At 33.9% G+C, this 19,241-nt stretch overlaps 1 protein-coding gene across 1 annotated transcript in view; it reads left to right on the top strand.

The window, feature by feature from the left end:
- The window catches only part of LOC144973936 (uncharacterized), a 181,325-nt gene that overhangs the window by 149,918 nt on the left and 12,166 nt on the right, over positions 1-19,241 (top strand). The window contains exons 52-66 of the mRNA XM_078916824.1: positions 531-541; positions 1,303-1,468; positions 2,013-2,162; positions 2,468-2,599; positions 3,602-3,772; positions 7,754-7,882; positions 8,988-9,170; positions 10,291-10,423; positions 11,384-11,499; positions 12,634-12,771; positions 13,708-13,879; positions 14,100-14,256; positions 15,660-15,849; positions 18,031-18,165; positions 18,949-19,137. Coding sequence (XP_078772950.1) covers positions 531-541; positions 1,303-1,468; positions 2,013-2,162; positions 2,468-2,599; positions 3,602-3,772; positions 7,754-7,882; positions 8,988-9,170; positions 10,291-10,423; positions 11,384-11,499; positions 12,634-12,771; positions 13,708-13,879; positions 14,100-14,256; positions 15,660-15,849; positions 18,031-18,165; positions 18,949-19,137 — 2,172 coding nt within the window. The remainder of the gene's footprint in view (positions 1-530; positions 542-1,302; positions 1,469-2,012; positions 2,163-2,467; positions 2,600-3,601; positions 3,773-7,753; positions 7,883-8,987; positions 9,171-10,290; positions 10,424-11,383; positions 11,500-12,633; positions 12,772-13,707; positions 13,880-14,099; positions 14,257-15,659; positions 15,850-18,030; positions 18,166-18,948; positions 19,138-19,241) is intronic.

Below are 19,241 nucleotides of genomic sequence, written 5' to 3'. Positions count from 1 at the left end.
ATAGGCAGTGACAAGGTAATTCTGTTTATAATGTAATAGGCAGTGACAAGGTAATTCTGTTATAATGTAATAGGCATTGCCAAGTAATTCTTTTTAATTAATGTTATAATAGCAGTGCAAGGTAATTCTGTTTATAATGTAATAGGCAGTGCCAAGGTAATTCTGTTTATAATGTAATAGGCAGTGCCAAGGTAATTCTGTTTATAATGTAATAGGCAGTGACAAGGTAATTCTGTTTATAATGTAATAGGCAGTGACAAGGTAATTCTGTTTATAATGTAATAGGCAGTGCCAAGGTAATTCTGTTTATAATGTAATAGGCAGTGACAAGGTAATTCTGTTTATAATGTAATAGGCAGTGCCAAGGTAATTCTGTTTATAATGTAATAGGCAGTGCCAAGGTAATTCTGTTTATAATGTAATAGGCAGTGCCAAGGTAATTCTGTTTATAATGTAATAGGCAGTGACAAGGTAATTCTGTTTATAATGTAATAGGCAGTGCCAAGGTAATTCTGTTTATAATGTAATAGGCAGTGCCAAGGTAATTCTGTTTATAATGTAATAGGCAGTGACAAGGTAATTCTGTTTATAATGTAATAGGCAGTGACAAGGTAATTCTGTTTATAATGTTTATATAACAAGTGCCAAAGAAAACTGGTTTGTAATATATAATATGCAGTGAAAATGTAAACGGGTTTATAATGAAATGGCAATGCTATGGTAAACTTGATTATATTGTAATAGCGCATTACAGGCGTCATGTCCCAATCTACATTATTTGAAATTTGCGCTTTATAACAGCTCATGATCTTTAAAGTTAAATTTGCCGATGAATGCATTATAAAATTTTAATGATTATGTAACCAATTACGTTAGTAAATGGTAATAAATGAGTTTCTCGAATTTGACTTGATATTCCTACATAGATTATAAAACTCGATAAAGATCTGAACAAGTGTGTATGAAAGATGCCAGATAAAGCAAAAAAAAAAAATACAAGAAAATAACCATCCCAAATAATCAGTTTACCTTGACTGGGGATCGGACATCAGACCTTCTGATAACCGGTCAGACGTGCTACCATTACACCACAGAGTCTCAGTTGACGCTTTATGTCTTAAATATTAGCGTTATAAATTAGTTTCAATTGAATTAGATATCTGTTTTACAAGATTTGTCTAGAAAATCTTCAACGTTGGCCAACGCAGCCATTATAGTAGATTCAGATTTTTGTCACATTTATTTTATATAGTTGTAAAACTAATTATCTAAATTGTCCTATATATATATAACTATTCATAGGTGTCTTGGTTATCTGAATTTTATGCGAATTTGGCACGACAACTCTGGGAAGGGCAAATTTGGATCCTGGTATCTCAACTACGTGGTTGTCCGAGATGTTCAGACGGGAGACAAGCAGGTGTTTGTCAGTAACAAGTGGCTGGCTGTGGAGGAAGACGATGGGCAGGTAAGAATTATGGGCACTTGATTGGAAGTACACAGGGCAGTATTCCCTAGTCTCTTTACCTAACGATCGTTTACAGGAATTTAACCGACCTTTGAAAGAATCTTGTAAACAAGGCACGTCTACTAAATACATAGCTTAAATGAATGATGCCCGTTCAATGAACGTGATAAGTCGAGCAACTAAAAATTTATTGATCAGTCCATGAATATAATTTGAACTCAATTTCTATTGTCTTGATAGACAATACATTTTCGACTTCGTAGGATAACTCTACTGAGCTTTTTATTTGGACACGGAGATATATTTTCTGCTTTATTGTCTACATTTCGGTTACTTATCGTAGAATTCATTTGGAAAATATTTTAAATAGATTGTAAGAACTTGTTTGTATTCAAAATAATGAGAGGAATCTCTACCTGGTATCGATTAAATGCAAGTAATCCCACCTCATTAACATACTCACTGACCGGAAGGTCGACACACAACCCACGTGAAAAAAAGGACGGCGTCTGTTATATATACTTATATATTTACACTTTTTTAGGTGGATAGGGTCATCCCTGTGGCCGGAAGGGAACAGCTGGCAGACTTTAGCTACCAATTTGGAGAAAGGACACGCAAAAATCTGGCCGATGGTCACTTGTGGTTCTCTGTAGTGGCTAGACCACCACAGTCCCGATTCACTTGTGTACAGGTATGCATTACACCCCAACCATTGCATTTAATCTGTCTATTACCGTGTACAAATATAAATGTTAATTTTTTTAAATGGATGGTACTTTAATGTTGACAAAGCCATTTTACCAAGTTGTGTTTACTTCGTTTTATATTGAATTCGGTTTTTACATCAAACCCAAATATAAAACAATCGAAATTTGTCTTTTCACGATTTCTATAATGCATTTTTTCTTTTCTCATATCACTTCTGTTAAGCCCTCTGTATCCAAAACAACGTGGATGTATTTTGAATTATATTTTTGACAACCTATATTTCTCCAGAGAGTGTCCTGTATTCTGTGTTTGCTGTATGTGACTATGCTGGCTAACGCAATGTTTTACAACACAGCACCACAAGAGGAACAGACGAACAACGCATTCAATATCGGACCGTTCTCTGTGTCTCCTGAGCAGGTCAGTTTTTCTGCGCTGTATGCAGACGATATATTAATATATGGTGAAAAAGAGAAATCCAGCAAATGTTTAGCGTTTGTGTAAACCCTTGACTCCTTTACCTTTGATTTCTCAAGATTAAAAAGTACATTGAAGAGATTAGACTTTATTAATAATATTTACGAAAATATCCCAAAGCAAATTTGCTCGAAAGATATTTTTTGTGACTTGCTCTGCTCATCGCAAGTAAATGCAAGCTCTCCGATTTTGTTGACCACATTAAAAGAGCTGCTACACTGCAAAACGAAACTAAAGCAATTATATTTCTGAAAACAGGCTTTACGAACTTAGAACATTTAATTTGGTCTCCTAAATGTCAGACATGAGCAAGCTAAAATGATTATATCTTTTCATGAACATTTACTATCTAGTATAAAGTCTGCTTGTTTTTATTCTTTAAATGACTCATTGTGCACTTTTAAAATCTATCAATGGATAAAGAAGCGTGTCATTTATTCCTTAACTCATCATATCATAAACACTGCAGATCTTATTGCTCTAATCAACTTTAATTCAATACTATCGCTAAAGCATCTTACAGTTCAATCAAATTAGAGCTATATTTAATATTTAGGCGTACAAATTGCAACATTTTGTCGCACTCCTGTCACAGCATCGCATCGCACGCCTTACGCCGATAACAAGAATCGCCTTACGGTGTATTGTTTATAAACGTGTCTCCATGTGCGAAATTTATATTTTTGAATACAAATTATAACTTGATTAATGATAAGCTTTGAGCTCTAGACTTTTTGCTCCAGTTATAAATTGACACTATCTATCGATTGGTACAAAAAATATAAAATTTTGAAATTAGTTACAGGTCAAAGTCAGAATCGACTGGACAGTAATTCAACGTTATGTGGTTATTTTTTATTACGTGTGTTTTACTCCTTAAAAAAAAAACCCTTGTTTGAACTTTTACACTATGTCATCGACGTAACATCAAATCTCAATCATCAGATTTTCATTGGCGTCATTAGCAACCTGATAGTATTTCCGGTCAACTTCCTGTTAGTGTTCTTGTTCCGCAAATCCCGTCCACACCACAAACGTCCATCAAGGATTGACAGGGCTATCCAGGAAAATAATGATCTAAGTAAGCAGACATCGCCTAATGATGTGAAACCTGAGGTTGGTGGTCCTTCTCAACATTACCCATCAAACACAAAACCATCATCAACATCATCATCATCATCATCATCATCATCATCATCATCATCATCATCAGCAGCATCAGCAGCAACAGCAGCAACAGCGTCGGCAGCAGCGTCAGCAGCAGCAGCAGCAGCAGCAGCATCAACAGCATCACCATCATCATCATCATCATCATCATCATCATCATCATCAACAGCATCACCATCATCATCATCATCAGTCTTACAACAACCCTGTTTCTGACTATATAGTCGTCACCACCAACATACTCTCATCTACCTGATATGACTATGATGAATGATGCATATATACACATTCACATACACACACACACACAAACACACACACACACACACACACATATATATATATATATATATATATATATATATATATATATATATATATATATATATATATATATATATATATATATATATATACGTATATAACAGTAATAGAATATGATAACGTGTATAGTTAAAATCCCTCATTGTTTTTAAAAGAGTGCATTTGATAGTCGTGCATGGCTTACTCTACTCAGGCCTCCCGATTATGCAGGCAGTTAAAAATGTGGAGGCGAGAATGCCAACCAATTAAAGGAGGGAGTAAAAAGTAACAGACCTAAACTTGGATTAGGTTTTAAAGAAAGAGGGAAAATTATATTTAACACCACAATCATTATATTGTGTTTTTTCAATTGCGAAATGTACTAGAATTAATATTAGATAAATACTTTAAATTTTATTATTGTTTTTTCCTGTATAAGTCTTATCGGAGGAGGAAAAGAGAACAGCATGTTTACTGCCGCAAACAAAATGGCAGCCTCCTATCGGTGTCAATTTCAAATTACTGTTGTGTCTAATTTGTATTATTTCACTTTGGATTACTTTTCCTCATATCGTATGCAAGTATAACTCTATTTGTTTATTATTTTACCTGCTTTTTAAATTGAATTAACTTTATAATCAAGATTGCTAGTCTAGTCTAACTCTGTTCGCTTACTCTTCCCTGACTGACTCAAAGTGAAAGTAAAGAGACTTCTTAGAATATAAGTTGTCTTCGTCTGCATTAGGTCCCATAATTATAATACAGGTCTAGACTAAACATGGAGAGAAAATGTTGTGTTACGGGTTGCCATTCAAATTATAAATCAACTGATAAAATTACTGTTTATAGACTTCCTAAAAATTTAGAAGAACGTGAAAGGTGGATGAAAGCAATACCCCGTGACAATATCCCAAACACATCAAACACTGTTGTTTGCATCAAACATTTTCCTGAAGGGTTTGAAACAATTTCAGTCAAAGGAAGATTAAGACCAAAAGACCCTCCTTCTATTTTTGATAACATTCCAAGAAGTTTAGTACCAACACCACCACCACTTCCTAGAACAACTACAAAGTCAAGCTCAGCGATACGTTGTCATCAACCAGATGAATTGAATGAATTTATTAAACAAGATGTTGTAGACTTTGATACTTTGTGCTCTTCTATAGCTGGTCGACAATTTCCTTGCGAGATTAATTCTTTTGTAAGCAACAATTGTTTATTCATACAATCAACAGATTACTTGCATTCTTCTGGCATTCCAAGGTTTATGTTACAAATCAACCCTGATCAAAGCTTCGATGGATATCACGCAGGAGTAAAAACATCAATAACACCGCTTTCAAGAAACAGGATTACAAAAGTTGCATGATGGTCACAACTTGAGGCTTCTTTAGATTATCTAAATTCTTTGGAACTGAATCACAAAAAGTCTGTTTTGTTAGAACAATGTTCAACTTTGAATACAGTTGCAGTAAAAAATGTGAAATATTCACCTGATATCATAGTACGAGCTTTTGAATATTTAGCTACTTCCCGATCTTTATATAATCGTCTTCGTGAGGATTTTGGTTTACCAAGCCAAACCACCCTAAACAGAATATCATCTAAAGTAAACAATACCAGCGATTTAACTTTTTTAACAAGTGTCTTTTCTTCCTTAGAGGAACAGCAAAAAAAAATATATGTTATTGATAGATGAAGTCTATGTTAAACCTCTCCTAACATATCATGGAGGAAAACTGTTCGGAAAATCTGTTAATAAGCCAGAAGAACTTGCAACAACAGTTTTAGGGTTTATGTTAGTTTCACCTTTTGGTGGTCCATCATATTTAATTAAAATGCTGCCTGTGCGTAACCTGGACTCACAATTTATGTTTGATCAAACAAATGAGCTATTGAATAATATAAAAAAAGCAGGTGGAACTGTAGTATCTATCATTTGTGATAATAATAGAATCAATCAATCGTTTTTCAAATTATTTTCTTTAGAATCTCCTTGGAAGACAACCGACATATTTTTATTATACGATTTTGTACATATAGTTAAAAACATAAGAAATAACTGGCTCACAGAAAAAACTGGACAAATTGTTTTTGAGGATAATGGAGATGAATTTACAGCTAAATGGGAACACATACAGAAACTACAGCAAATGGAAGATGAAAGTCTAGTGAAGATGTCAAAATTAAATTATCAGTCTGCTAATCCCAAACCTATTGAGAGACAAAAAGTTCAAACCTGTCTGAATGTTTTCTGTGAGGAGACTACGGTAGCATTAATAGAACACCCTGGAATGCAAGATGAAAATGTGGACGGAACAGTAAATTTTATATCTAAGGTAATTGAATTTTGGAAAATTATGAATGTAAAATCACGCTTTGAAGACAAACGATTCAAAGATCCATTACGCGCAGCCATTTCTACTGATAAAGATTTAGGATTAAAAATACTTAAGGATTTTTCTGATTTTGCTTCTCAATTACAAAGCCAACAGGGTAAAAGAGAAAAAAAATTTACTCGTGATACTTCTTTAGCCATTCAACATACATGTAAAGGAATTATTGAACTAACAAAGTATTTATTGGAGTCTTCTGAATATGTTCTTCTTGGAAAATTTACAACTGATCCCATAGAAAAAGCTTTTGGTAAATTGAGACAAGGCAGTGGTGGTACTTATTTCATTAATGTCCAGCAAATTCTTGAAAAAGTTAATATCTTTCAAACTAAATTACTACTTCGTCTACGTTTTGATATTGACGAGCTTTCTTCTGAGTCAGGTCATTCTTGTGACAAATGTGGATTTGTGTGGTCAGAAGAAGTTTGTGAAATTGTTGACAATTTGCCAGATCTAGAATCTTCCGTCAAAGATGAAGTAAAACAAAGTTTAGTATACATTGCTGGTTATGTCACACGTAAGGATCACGCAGGTGAAGAGGAGGACGTTTTATTTACCTATTTTAATAAGTTTGGATCTTATACATCAAATTTAGACAGAGGGGGTTTGAAGAAGGCAAATGATTTAACCTGTCAGTGGACAATTTTTCCCTACATTATTTTTCAGTCTATTGCAAACAACGTGTGTCGAAATTCATTAAGTAATACTTTGTATAAAATTTCGGAAATGTTTGATTTTCAAATTAAAGAGCACCACTGTAACATATTGAGCAACATATTGCTTAACAATTGCTGCAAGTTGTCCAACATGCCATCTGACAAGGAGCCAAAACAAAAGATTTTAAAGCTATCATAGAGGTAAATCTTGTATTCAAATTCTTTTTATTATTTTTTTCTCAAAAATAATATTTCTGGCTTTTTAAATGGCTTATAGTACTCATACAGTGCCTAAATGAGTATATTAATGATTTTATTAGATAACTGCATTGTTTACCATTAAAAACCCAACTGTTAAGATAAACCTGTTATCGCCTCCACATTTTGTCTACTGCCGCACGTTGGTCAGGCCTGAGTAGAGTAAGCCATGTAGTCGTGCTAAAATAGTAACGTAGTACCATTAGCTAAAGTGAGAATTCATCCAACATGTATAATAAAAAGATAATGTTAAACTTTCCATTTTTCAACGGAAGTCGCCCTGACAAATGTCTTTTAATGAATTTATTATACAGGTCAGCAGCATCTTTAGTGTGTCAAAGTCTCCTACCATCCCTGTCGACCCTCACCGTCCTGATTCGGCTGGATCACGACCTGCAACTGCCATGTCCATGGGTACAGAGGAGGCTGGTCCAAAGAAGAAGGTTAGCATTTTAATATTTCCATGAAGATGTGCAGCCCTTGAATCCAAAATACACTGCCAAAAAAGTAACACAAACAGCTCTCAGGTTATTAGAAAGTAGATTTTAAACCATTTAAGGCATCGACTTCAGTGCAATGCCACATATCAGAGTCAATGGAAATACGATTTTTGCTCAAAGAAAAGACAGTATGACAAAAGCGGGATTGGATTCTGATCTTTCGGGTGGTAATGTCGAAAATTACCCTCTTCAACATCACACAGAGAAATTTATATTAATAATGATATAATGGAATAGAATTTAATTCACAAACACGCTTGATGTGGAAATTTTCGTTTTCCCCTTCGTCAACAAAACAAGATGAAAACGACACTAAAGACGAATTTCATATGAGATGAAGGCGTTGTCTTTGCTTTTGTAAATTGATTTGAAGCATCCAATAATAATGATGATGATGATGATGATGATGATGATGATAAAAATAATAATAATAATAATAATTATGATGATGATGAAGATAATGATGATGATGATGATGATGATGATGATGATGATGATGATGATGATGATGGTAATGATGATAATAATAATAACAATAACAATAATAATAATAATAATAATAATAATAATAATAATAATAATAATAATAATAATAATAATAATAATAATAATAATAATAATAATAATAATAATAATAATAATTTTTAAAAATACGTTATTGTCCTTTTCAGGCAATTCATATAGCGTTACAAATATTATGTTATGTCTTATACACACAATTATACATTCAATTATATATATATATATATATATATATATATATATATATATATATATATATATATATATATATATATATATCTTTCTCTGTGTGTGTGTGTGTGTGTTTCTTTCCCGCTCTCTCTCTCTCTCTCTCTCTCTCTCTCTCTCTCTCTCTCTATATATATATATATATATATATATATATATATATATATATATATATATATATATATCTTAATTGCTCTTTATCTATGCAATTTGAAATTAATTATTTACTGCTTCAAGCTTCAAAAAGTCAAACATTAACGTTATTCTTCCTTGTCCACACAATCGCCATAAAAAAAAGAAATGTGAGCTTCCTTGGTACTTTGTTATCATTGCTTGGGTTCTGCTTATCCTGGTGACCCTGGGCGCTGGCCTCATGGTGACGTTCTACGGTATTTCCTTCAAAGATGAGACGTGCAAGAAATGGATCTCATCCATGCTGGTGTCTTTCTTCATGTCAGTTTTCATCACGCAGCCTATCAAGGTGAATATATACATTTGCTTTTTGTTTTTCCTTTTCATACCTTATGTCCAATTATTTTTTTTAAAATAGTGTGTGTAGTCTCCGGGGTCGCTTTACTGAGAGGGTACAAGAATAGCCCAACGCTAAGCCAGCGTGTCGTAAAAGGCGACTAATGGTGTGTAACTCCCCCTTTTTTTGAGTCACCTGGTCCTCCAGGTTGGGGTTGTCGAAGGGTTAACACCCCTTCCGTAAAACTCAAAACGTTACCGTACAGAAACGCAGATGGACAGATCAAATCCTTTTTTTTTAGCTTGGGCGATCGAAGAGTTTCTGCAATGACAGAATTTATGAAGGACAACAGACAAAGCCGAAAGGACTCTGCTGACCCGATGACGTCTTCGCCAAACAAGCAGCTTCGAATTGCGTCGTGGAACGTTCGCACCATATATGAAGCAGGAAAGAATGACTCAACTATAACAAAGAAAGTATTGGACTGGAACCCTCACGGCAGAAGATCAAGGGGAAGGCCACGAGGAACATGGAGAAGAATTAAAGAAGCTGATATACAGAGAAATGAAAAGACATGGAACAAGATAAAAAAAGTTAGCTCGGGATAGAGAATGATGGAAACTGTTTGTCTGTGGCCTATACCCTGCTGACCCAGGGTGAAAAAGGCAATGATGATGATGATAAAAAAAAATATTATTTGAAATTTCTCTCAGTCGTGCCAAATGTTTCTCTGCAGTCTGTATTAATGTTTTTATTATGTGTGTTAATGACTGAAGAAGGGTTTTGAACCCTAAACAGTCGTGTAAGATATTTGTTCTTTTTTCGAGAATCTGTTTTATTCGTTTTTGTTAGTCTACAGTAAGTTGGTATTTTAAATAATTCAAGATTTAATTGAGGGTCGTGAGTCGTAAATCATTGGTGAGACAGACCCTCGTCTTTTCCATTGACTCAAAAGCTTATTTTTAGAAATAGCGTAATGAGATTAAACTTAATAACGAAAGGCAATACTGCCTGCAATTATACCAAAGATACTCAACAAAAAAAATGCCAACGCGTGAAACCAACCCATTTTCGAAAAAAAAACAACTGCCCATATGTGTATATCTATTATAATTCCATTTTCCCTTCAAAGGTGTTCCTGTTTGCCATCATCCTGTCCATCATTATCAAAAACCCGTCCGAGGAGAAAGAGGATGAGGAGGATGACGAAGAAGTGCACAATTCAAATCAACAGGATAATGAATTCTTACACCAGGATTCCGATGGTAAGATAAAAGATATATATTTGAGATATGTATATCAACCCATTTCTACGGATACAACATACGCTTCAACATAGATCATGTATTCTTCTAGACGTCCATATGGAACTACGACATGACATGTTCTAATTGCACTAATATTCTTACAACATCTCTCATTGCGCATTCACATATGAGTCAAGTGAAATTAGAGTTATGTCACCTACCTGGATACTGGCCTCGTCCAACAACATTTGCTTTTATTCAGTTATTACTCAAATGAAGAAAACATCTATATCAAATAAATGTGAAACAGAGTTTAAATATATTTATGCTATTGTAAAACTGTAATGCTTTAATTTTGATTTAAAAGCATCTACACTTGCCGCTCCACGAAGTACAATGGGATAGTTGTTCCATATATGAGGACCATGAAGTCTCAAAATTCTATCCCAGCGAGAAGAGAATTACAACATTCTGATCTTTATAACATAAATGTGATTAAATAAGTTTATTCACCACTCCAATATCAAAAGCAAATTTTGCTTTGTGCCAAATTATTTTTCTATATCTCCCTCTCTCTTTGGCTTGTTGATGATATTCGTTTTTTCTTACACAATTTTTACAATGTTTAGTCTCATCAATCTTAAATATACCATTAAAATGATTTTTAAAATGATTCAATCATTCACCCGTTAATTGAGAGTGAGCATTAAATGCTTTGATATAATAATTTTCATCATATTCATGTCACTTCCTTATCTCAAGAAAGAATATAATATTTTGTTTAATTTCCATAGTCTGATGCAATGGCAATTTAGATGCATGCTCATTGTAACACATATAATAACCTGAACATTAGCATAGCTTTTTAATACTTGTTTTGGAATGAATAACAAATATAAACCTTGTTTTAAAATTTAAAAATGAAATCTCTGAATTTTAGTTTAATCTAGACTTTTCCCATCGTCTCTATTATGACAGTATTCGGCGCCACTAAACCACGAAAGATTGGATACAAACCACCAGACCCCAGACTCTTGGAGAAGTACCGGCAGAAGCGTCTCAAGGAGATCAAGATGTGGGCGATTGTTCGGGAGGTTTGTCATTTGATTCTTTTGAATGAATTAATGTGACTTGTTGCGTCAATTTAGTTTTATTAGTTTTATGAATTAATGAACAAAATGAAGAAAACTTATTTTTAAGTCAATATAATCTGGTTTAAGAAATCTTGGTTTTCTTGAAATTTAAGAAACGATACTCATTCTCCTCAACGGATGTATTTATTGCAACTTAAATCTTTAAACATTAATTTTAGGCATTAGGTTCACCCTGACATGATACCCTTCGGAAACGATGGGTTACAAAAAATAAATACTATGCACAGTTTTTATTGAGCATTTGGACGGTTTAGTCATGCTCGATGCGTCGTCTATTCTAGCAAGAGGTGATGCGGGGAAAAGTCTTTATTCCATACTGTGCAAGTCAACCTTCAGACTCCTCTTTTCCTAGTTTAACACTCTCGCTTCCTAAAGCCGTCATTGCCTATGGTCAGGCACTCATTAACACTGATGTTGAATAGAGAATTACGGCTAATCCGCCTTACCACAGCAACAAAACTGGATTTTGCTATGATTACCACACATTGTCACTCACTTATCAGTGCTTGTCTTTGCTGTCAGACAGGTCACCAAGAGTACCGCTAGACTTTCCATTCCATGTCTTTTCCTCTAGTGCGGAAACTTGAGCGTGTGACATAACCAATCTCAGGTTTGGAAATGTTTGACAATCTTGAAAGCCTATCAATATTTTAATTATAAAATTATTGGTTAAAATGATACCAAAAATAGTGATAGTCTGTATCAAATAAAACTTTTGTTCGAAAATATATCACCGAGCTAAAGCAACTTAATAGGAGCTTTGCGCAGAGAATGAATGCTACATCAAGGACAACCTCAGGTGGACCCCGCTCCCTCCACGGAAAAAGATGAGCCGGACAACAGATAGAGATTTATAGAAGAAGCACCGGAAAGGAAATGAGACAAGAAGGGTAAATTGGGGTCAAATAGCAAAGATGACATCTGATTGCGACAGATGGATATCCACTGTATAGGTCCTATGTGCTGCTGAAGCACCAAGATATTATTTTAAGTAAGTAAGGCAGAATAGGCGATAACATATATAAGAACTATATGGATATTTTAAAATCTAACTTTAATGTATGTCTCTTCTAGGTGATTGTATATGTCTTCTTCCTGTGGATTTTATTGGTCATCTCCTATCGCCAATTAGGACCAGCTAATTTCCTGTTTAAGGACACAATGCACCGTGTATTCATTGCCAACAACGACACCAACATCAACTTCCACGCGGTAATATTATATGAAATATCTATTAGGTGTTATATTATGACTAGACCAAGCGCTAATTCCCTTTACCTTTCTCCCCTATCCCTCCTCCTCCTCCCCCTCCTTCTCCGCCTTCTTCTTCTTCTTCTTCTTCTTCTTCTTCTTCTTCTTCTTCTTCTTCTTCTTCTTCTTCTTCTTCTTCTTCTTCTTCTTCTTCTTCTTCTTCTTCTTCTTCTTCTTCTTCTTCTACTACTACTACTACTACTACTACTACTACTACTACTACTACTACTACTACTACTACTACTACTACTACTACTACTACTACTACTACTACTACTGCTACTGCTACTACTGCTGCTGCTTCCTCTTCTTCTTCCTTTTATTCATACACATGTCTCACTGTTCCTTATATGCCTTTTAATATCGAAGTTATTCAACCCTTATTCAACACCCTCCTTTCATTACACATGCAGAAATACTTGAAAACATTTAGCTTATTTTAGGGATCTATGTACCTCAAGCTAAAAAGACTTGTTTTGAATCCAGACCGAGTCGGGGTTTCTTCTGGCATTACTGTCATCAACAGTGATTGAATCGGTATTGCGATCTCTTAGTTATGTTAAAATTTACTGTGTCACAAACTAGCTCTGAATCCAAAAAGTAGCAAGTAATCCAAGAAAAATCCCGGCTTCAATGGCATCATATGTCTGGAAGTGAACCATGTCTTCTCATGAAATGCGTAGAATTTAGGATGCTATAATTTTTTAATGTTTATATTGATATAGTATTCCTAATCCTTGGAAAATAACTATGAATCCATGAATATCATAATATGGATTAATTATAGGAGAGTCAAGAAAAACGTCTAAAGCATAACAGTATTACCAGTTTCCGTGGGCAAATTATAAAATGAAATCCTATGGATGACAATAACAATCTACTATTTCCATGATTTAGTTGAGGAATACAGAGGAATTCTGGGACTGGGCTAAGTCGGGTCTGGTAAATGGCATACGTGCAGGTTCCTACTACAACGACTACCCGCCATTAAAGCTGAGATCGTTTGTCAATGATAAAGTGTCCAGGATTCTTGGCTATGCTACCATGCGACAATTACGTATTAGGCCAGGTAAGAAAAATCACCCCTTATCATAATAATACATGAGTAAACAAATAAACAAACAAAATATTTTTTAAATGAGAAAAATACAATAAAAACAATTTAACATTTATATATTGGTATCTAAAATATAAAAATATCACGTTTATGCTTTGCATTTTCTCTTATGTATCAGGTCAATGTACACGTTTTAAATTGGCTAACTTGTCGATTACTTTATATTATATAGCTCTATGCGAGATCCCCGACGTGATGAATGAGGTGATAACCCAGTGTAACGCCATGTATGAAATACTGGACCAGGAGGAAGGCAGCTTTATGCCAAGTTGGCAACCCTTCGCAAGCAATGAAACGGAGAACAACACACGTCCTGAGTACACTTACACGTAAGTACTAGATGATTGAGCCAGCACTTTCTGATGGTTCGAAACTATTACGTTATTCTTTGCGTTCCTCCAATGACCCCAACCGTTTGACTGTCCCACGCATTCTTACAAAGGCGGGAACACAGACCTTTTCTCTTGTTGGTCCGTCTGTATGAAACACTATTCCACAGAACATCCGGGAGTCCAAATCATCGTCTGTGTTCAAGAAAACCTTGAAAACATTTCTTTTTTTATGTCATTCAATTTCTTAAATATCATTTTGTGTTATTGTAAAGCATAACGAGCCTCATGGCTGATGATATAATGCACTATATATAAGAGTCCATTATTATGATTATTGCCGATCTATCAAGTAATAGTAGAATACTCATTTGCACTCAGCCACACTCACGAGCTCGCCACACTGCTGCCTCACAATGCAGCGTCACAGCCAGAGCTCTTCGGTCCAGACCATTACCATAGATGTAAATGGGCGAAGCCGCAATACTCTCACTGATACAGGACGTTGAGGCGATCCGAGGAACTGCTGCTTTCATGGTTAATAAAATACTTTAATAACTTAATCCTCTTCGGGCCTTGAGGCACATAGGGCATCCACCAGACATCTCCATTTTTTGCGATCGGCTGCTTTTGCGGTGGCTGTATTCCAGGACAGGCCTTTTAATTTTTTCTCCATGGTCCTTCGCCGGGTTGTATTATTATTATTTTTAAAATAAAATACTTAGGGTATCTATATTAATTTTTGGAAATGTATGATACGCATCGCCATCATTTTTATTATGCATGAATACTGGGTTTAATTAGCAACCTTCCATTTATTTTCTCATTACGCCACGTAAATTCAAATTCAATTTCATTCTCTCCAAGTCACTTTTTATAAATACCAACAAAAACACCTCACAACATATTTATATCTGAATATAATACCGATATTGTAAACGTTACCAATAATATGACATATCGTTTACATTATCATTATTTACAATTTTGTGCTGCTTTATTTCAATTTTTTTAAAAAGTGAATGCTGCAATTGTTCAAGTTATTATCATTATTTTTTAAAGCTGTTAACTGTATTTATTTGTTATTGTCACTTAAATGTATTATCATAACCTTCTGATATTCTGACTGTTACATATTTTGAGTATGGTTTTATTGAACTTTGATTCTAATGTTGATTTAGCAATGTTGTTGTTATTGTTGTTGTTGATGATGATGATGATGATGATGATGATGATGATGATGATGATGATGATGATGATGGTTATATCAACGACGAACATTCTGTCTACTATAGTGTAATTCATACCAACAAGATTATTTTCCCAAATTGCACTAGCACTCATTTAATTTATATATCACTTTGTTCAACCTCAAACATCTATCCCTCCATATATACATTTAGGAAAGCCAAGGCACTCAATGGATACCCATACTGGGGCACCCTGGCGTGGTACAGTGGCGGTGGTTATGTGGTACCCATGAAGGGGTCCAAACAGGACCTCATGGATAAGATGGACGTTTTACAGAAAGAGAATTGGATTGACAAGTACACCAGAGCAATCTTTGTGGAATTCACCGTTTACAACCCGCAGGTTTGTAAAGAATGTATTCGATGAATCTGAGCGGGGTCTTTTGAACCCACTATGGTGGGCAGGTGGTCACTTGCTGCGTCTTCTATTCCTCTGTATCTGTTTTCTGTTGCTTTCTACCTTTGTCTTGGAATGGGATTACTTCGTTTTGTCCTGGCCCTTGGTGGAGTATGCTGAGAAGGAAACAGTCAAATGTATAATGTTAGTTTTTCGGGATTATTTACCTTACTAGTCATCTCTCTATTATATTATACTGATAGTGATGTTTTTCTTTGTTTTGAACATATCTTGTAAACATTTTTGTGTATTCCTCTTAAGTGGAATCCTGTGCTGGTGTCCTTATTGAGACTTTTAGGTGATCTCAAAGTACATTGATGGTTGCTCTTGGAATATACCTCTGTTCCCAATTTGAACAATTCCTCTTTATCTTACTTTATCTTGGGTGCTTTTACATATAATTCTCATTTTCTTCATTGTTTTACTGGTGCTAATATGACCTGAATGTGTCGCAAGCGCCGTGAAACTCTTAAAAACAAAAACAAACTATTCGGTTGTTCAGAATTAAGTCAACTATTTCTAATGTCTTTTATACACTCAAAGTGAATACAAGTAGCCGAAGCTGTGGAAAGTAAAAAAGTAATGTACAAAAAATGATACAACAGCTTCAAAATGGAAAACAATACGGCTCAAAACATATCTGTAGGTAATTTTAAAAAATAAAAAGAATAATTTATGAGTCTAGAAATGTCTTCCGCAATCCGGATTTGACCTGAGTTATTCACCTTATTGATTGTTATTTTTGATTGGCTAAAATGACTTTGAGCTCGAAGATTCCGCGTTTAGTATAATATTGCCCTTTTAAAAAAACTGTTATATTCATTTTGGCCATTTCTTTGTAGTCAATCAGAGCAGTTATTTCATTGATGGTCTTATGCTAAAATCGAATCATGACAAATTTCAGTCTGCAAAATAAAAGAAAACTAGATAATTATAACCATAACAACATAAAATAAAATAACGTTTATAGTTTTTACATTTTTGATGAAACTTTCTAAGTATAATGATGATAAATAATAATAATAATAATAATAATAATAATAATAATAATAATAATAATAATAATAATAATAATAATAATATATAATAATAATTATTATAATAATAATAATAATAATAATAATAATAATAATAATATAATAATAATAATAATAATAATAATATAATATAATATAATAATAATAATGAATAATAATAATAATAATATAATATAATAATAATAATAATAATAATAATAATAATAATAATAATAATAATAATAATAATAATAATAATAATAATAATAATATAATAATAATAATAATAATAATAATAATAATAATAATAATAATAATAATAATAATAATAATAATAATAATAATAATAATAATAATAATATATATATGCGCAACCTATTTCTATCTGCGCAAATCCCAGCAAACAGCAATGTTTAACTATTTCTAAAGTAACTATCTAGATCTAGTTTGCAAAATAAAAACACATCATTATAATTGTTTTCCATTTTGTGCGGCTATTTGGTCTTGTGGTATGACACTCGCCTTTGGACCAGAATGTCCAGAGGCTGAGTCCCGCTCTGAGTCCTCTTACTGACATTCTCTCACCACACTAATGTGTAAAATGAGTACTTGGTCTTTAACTGCGTTGCCTTTATCGTAAAGAAATTGCAATATTGCCTAACAGGCGCCATGTCTCGTCCTATATTATATGCTGTAGTTGGCTGATGAGAATCTTTTGTAAAGCGCTGTGATGACGTTAAGTGGATATTGCTCTGTTGTACTCAATTCAAGTTTTATATTTTAAGAAAACGATGCACTTTATTTAGCGCAAAATACTTTCAACTGGCTCAAAGCCATTTACGTTTACACCAGGATTAAGGCAACATCATAATGTTACAACTTTCCTACTACTACTACCACTACTAATACTACTACTACTACTACTACTACTACTACTACTACTACTACTACTACTACTACTACTACTACTACTACTACTACTACTACTACTACTACTACTACTACTACTACTACCACTACTTCTACTACTACCATCGCCATCACCACAATCATCGCTGACGCCAGTTCAATACTTACAATTTACCAACAATAAAACGTTTGCCCCTTTCAGGTAAATCTGTTCGCCATCAATACTATCCTGGCAGAGTTTCACCCTAGTGGAGGCCTGGTCCAATCCTTCAGATTTGAACCTGCAATGTTACTGCCATTCATGGATTCCGCTATGCTCTTCCAACTCATCATCCAGGTCAGAAAGATTTTATAAAATACTGTTTGTGGAATTATTTTATTAAAATTACTTTATTATTGCATTTTGTCTCAAAGCATTGTTGCTGAAAATTAGATTTCTAGTGTTTTATACATTTTATTGTGAAGAAAACTTAGCTTCATCATGTGTAAAAAGAATAATTTCATAATACTGATATTTACTTAAAGTTCACTCTGGTGCTCGTTATATGGTTCATCGAAGATCTGAAAAATTGTGTATGAAACAGTGCCAGACAAGCAAGAAAGAAAAACTCTAGAAAAGAAACACCCCCCCCCCCCCCCAAAAAAAAAAGATTTAAAAAAAAAATCTGCCTTCCAGTTTTCTTTTAGATATCTAATCATTTTCTTGTATTATTTTGTCTTGCTTTGTCTGACACTACTGTTACATACACAATTTTTTAGATCTTTATCTTACACCTGTGTCTTGCCTGAGCTCTAATTTGTCAATGTGGTTCATCACGACTCAATATCAATGTCAGGCGTTGGTTCTATTTAGAATTATCTCCACAGATTTGAATACTCGATGCGGTTTAAACGCTTATTTACCTAACTTACCTTACGGGACTTAATTTCATTTTCGCATAATATTTTATACACTTTTACAAAAATCCTTTCATGTTTATAGTTAAGTAGGTACTTATTCCCTTTGATTCGTGTGGTGCAACGAGTATATTCTGCCCCGCCCGATTTAAATGATCGGTCTCGTTTTATAACATGTATAACATCTTGCTTTATACAATCTTGTTTTTCTTTTCATATCCAGGGTATATTCGTCCTTTTCACACTCTTCTTCATAGTGAGGGAGTTGAAGGAGCTGATCCGTTTCCGTCTGAGCTACTTTAAGAGTTTCTGGAATCTTGTGGAGATCGGTATCATCGGCATGAGCGTCGCTGCTATTGTCATCTACTTCTACAGGCTATTTGTTACTCTTGACTTGACAGATCAGTTTAAGGTTCGTACTAACTAAATTGTATAGAGACGTGTAGATAGCCGGAATATAATATATATATATATATATATATATATATATATATATATATAATATGAATTTTGAAC

Source organism: Berghia stephanieae, chromosome 5, assembly GCF_034508935.2.
Source record: "Berghia stephanieae isolate SIO BIC M18660-M18661 chromosome 5, UCSD_Bste_1.3, whole genome shotgun sequence".
Lineage (NCBI taxonomy): Eukaryota > Metazoa > Mollusca > Gastropoda > Nudibranchia > Aeolidiidae > Berghia > Berghia stephanieae.
Note: the sequence above shows the minus strand (reverse complement) of the source record. Positions and strands in the feature narration are given on the sequence as shown.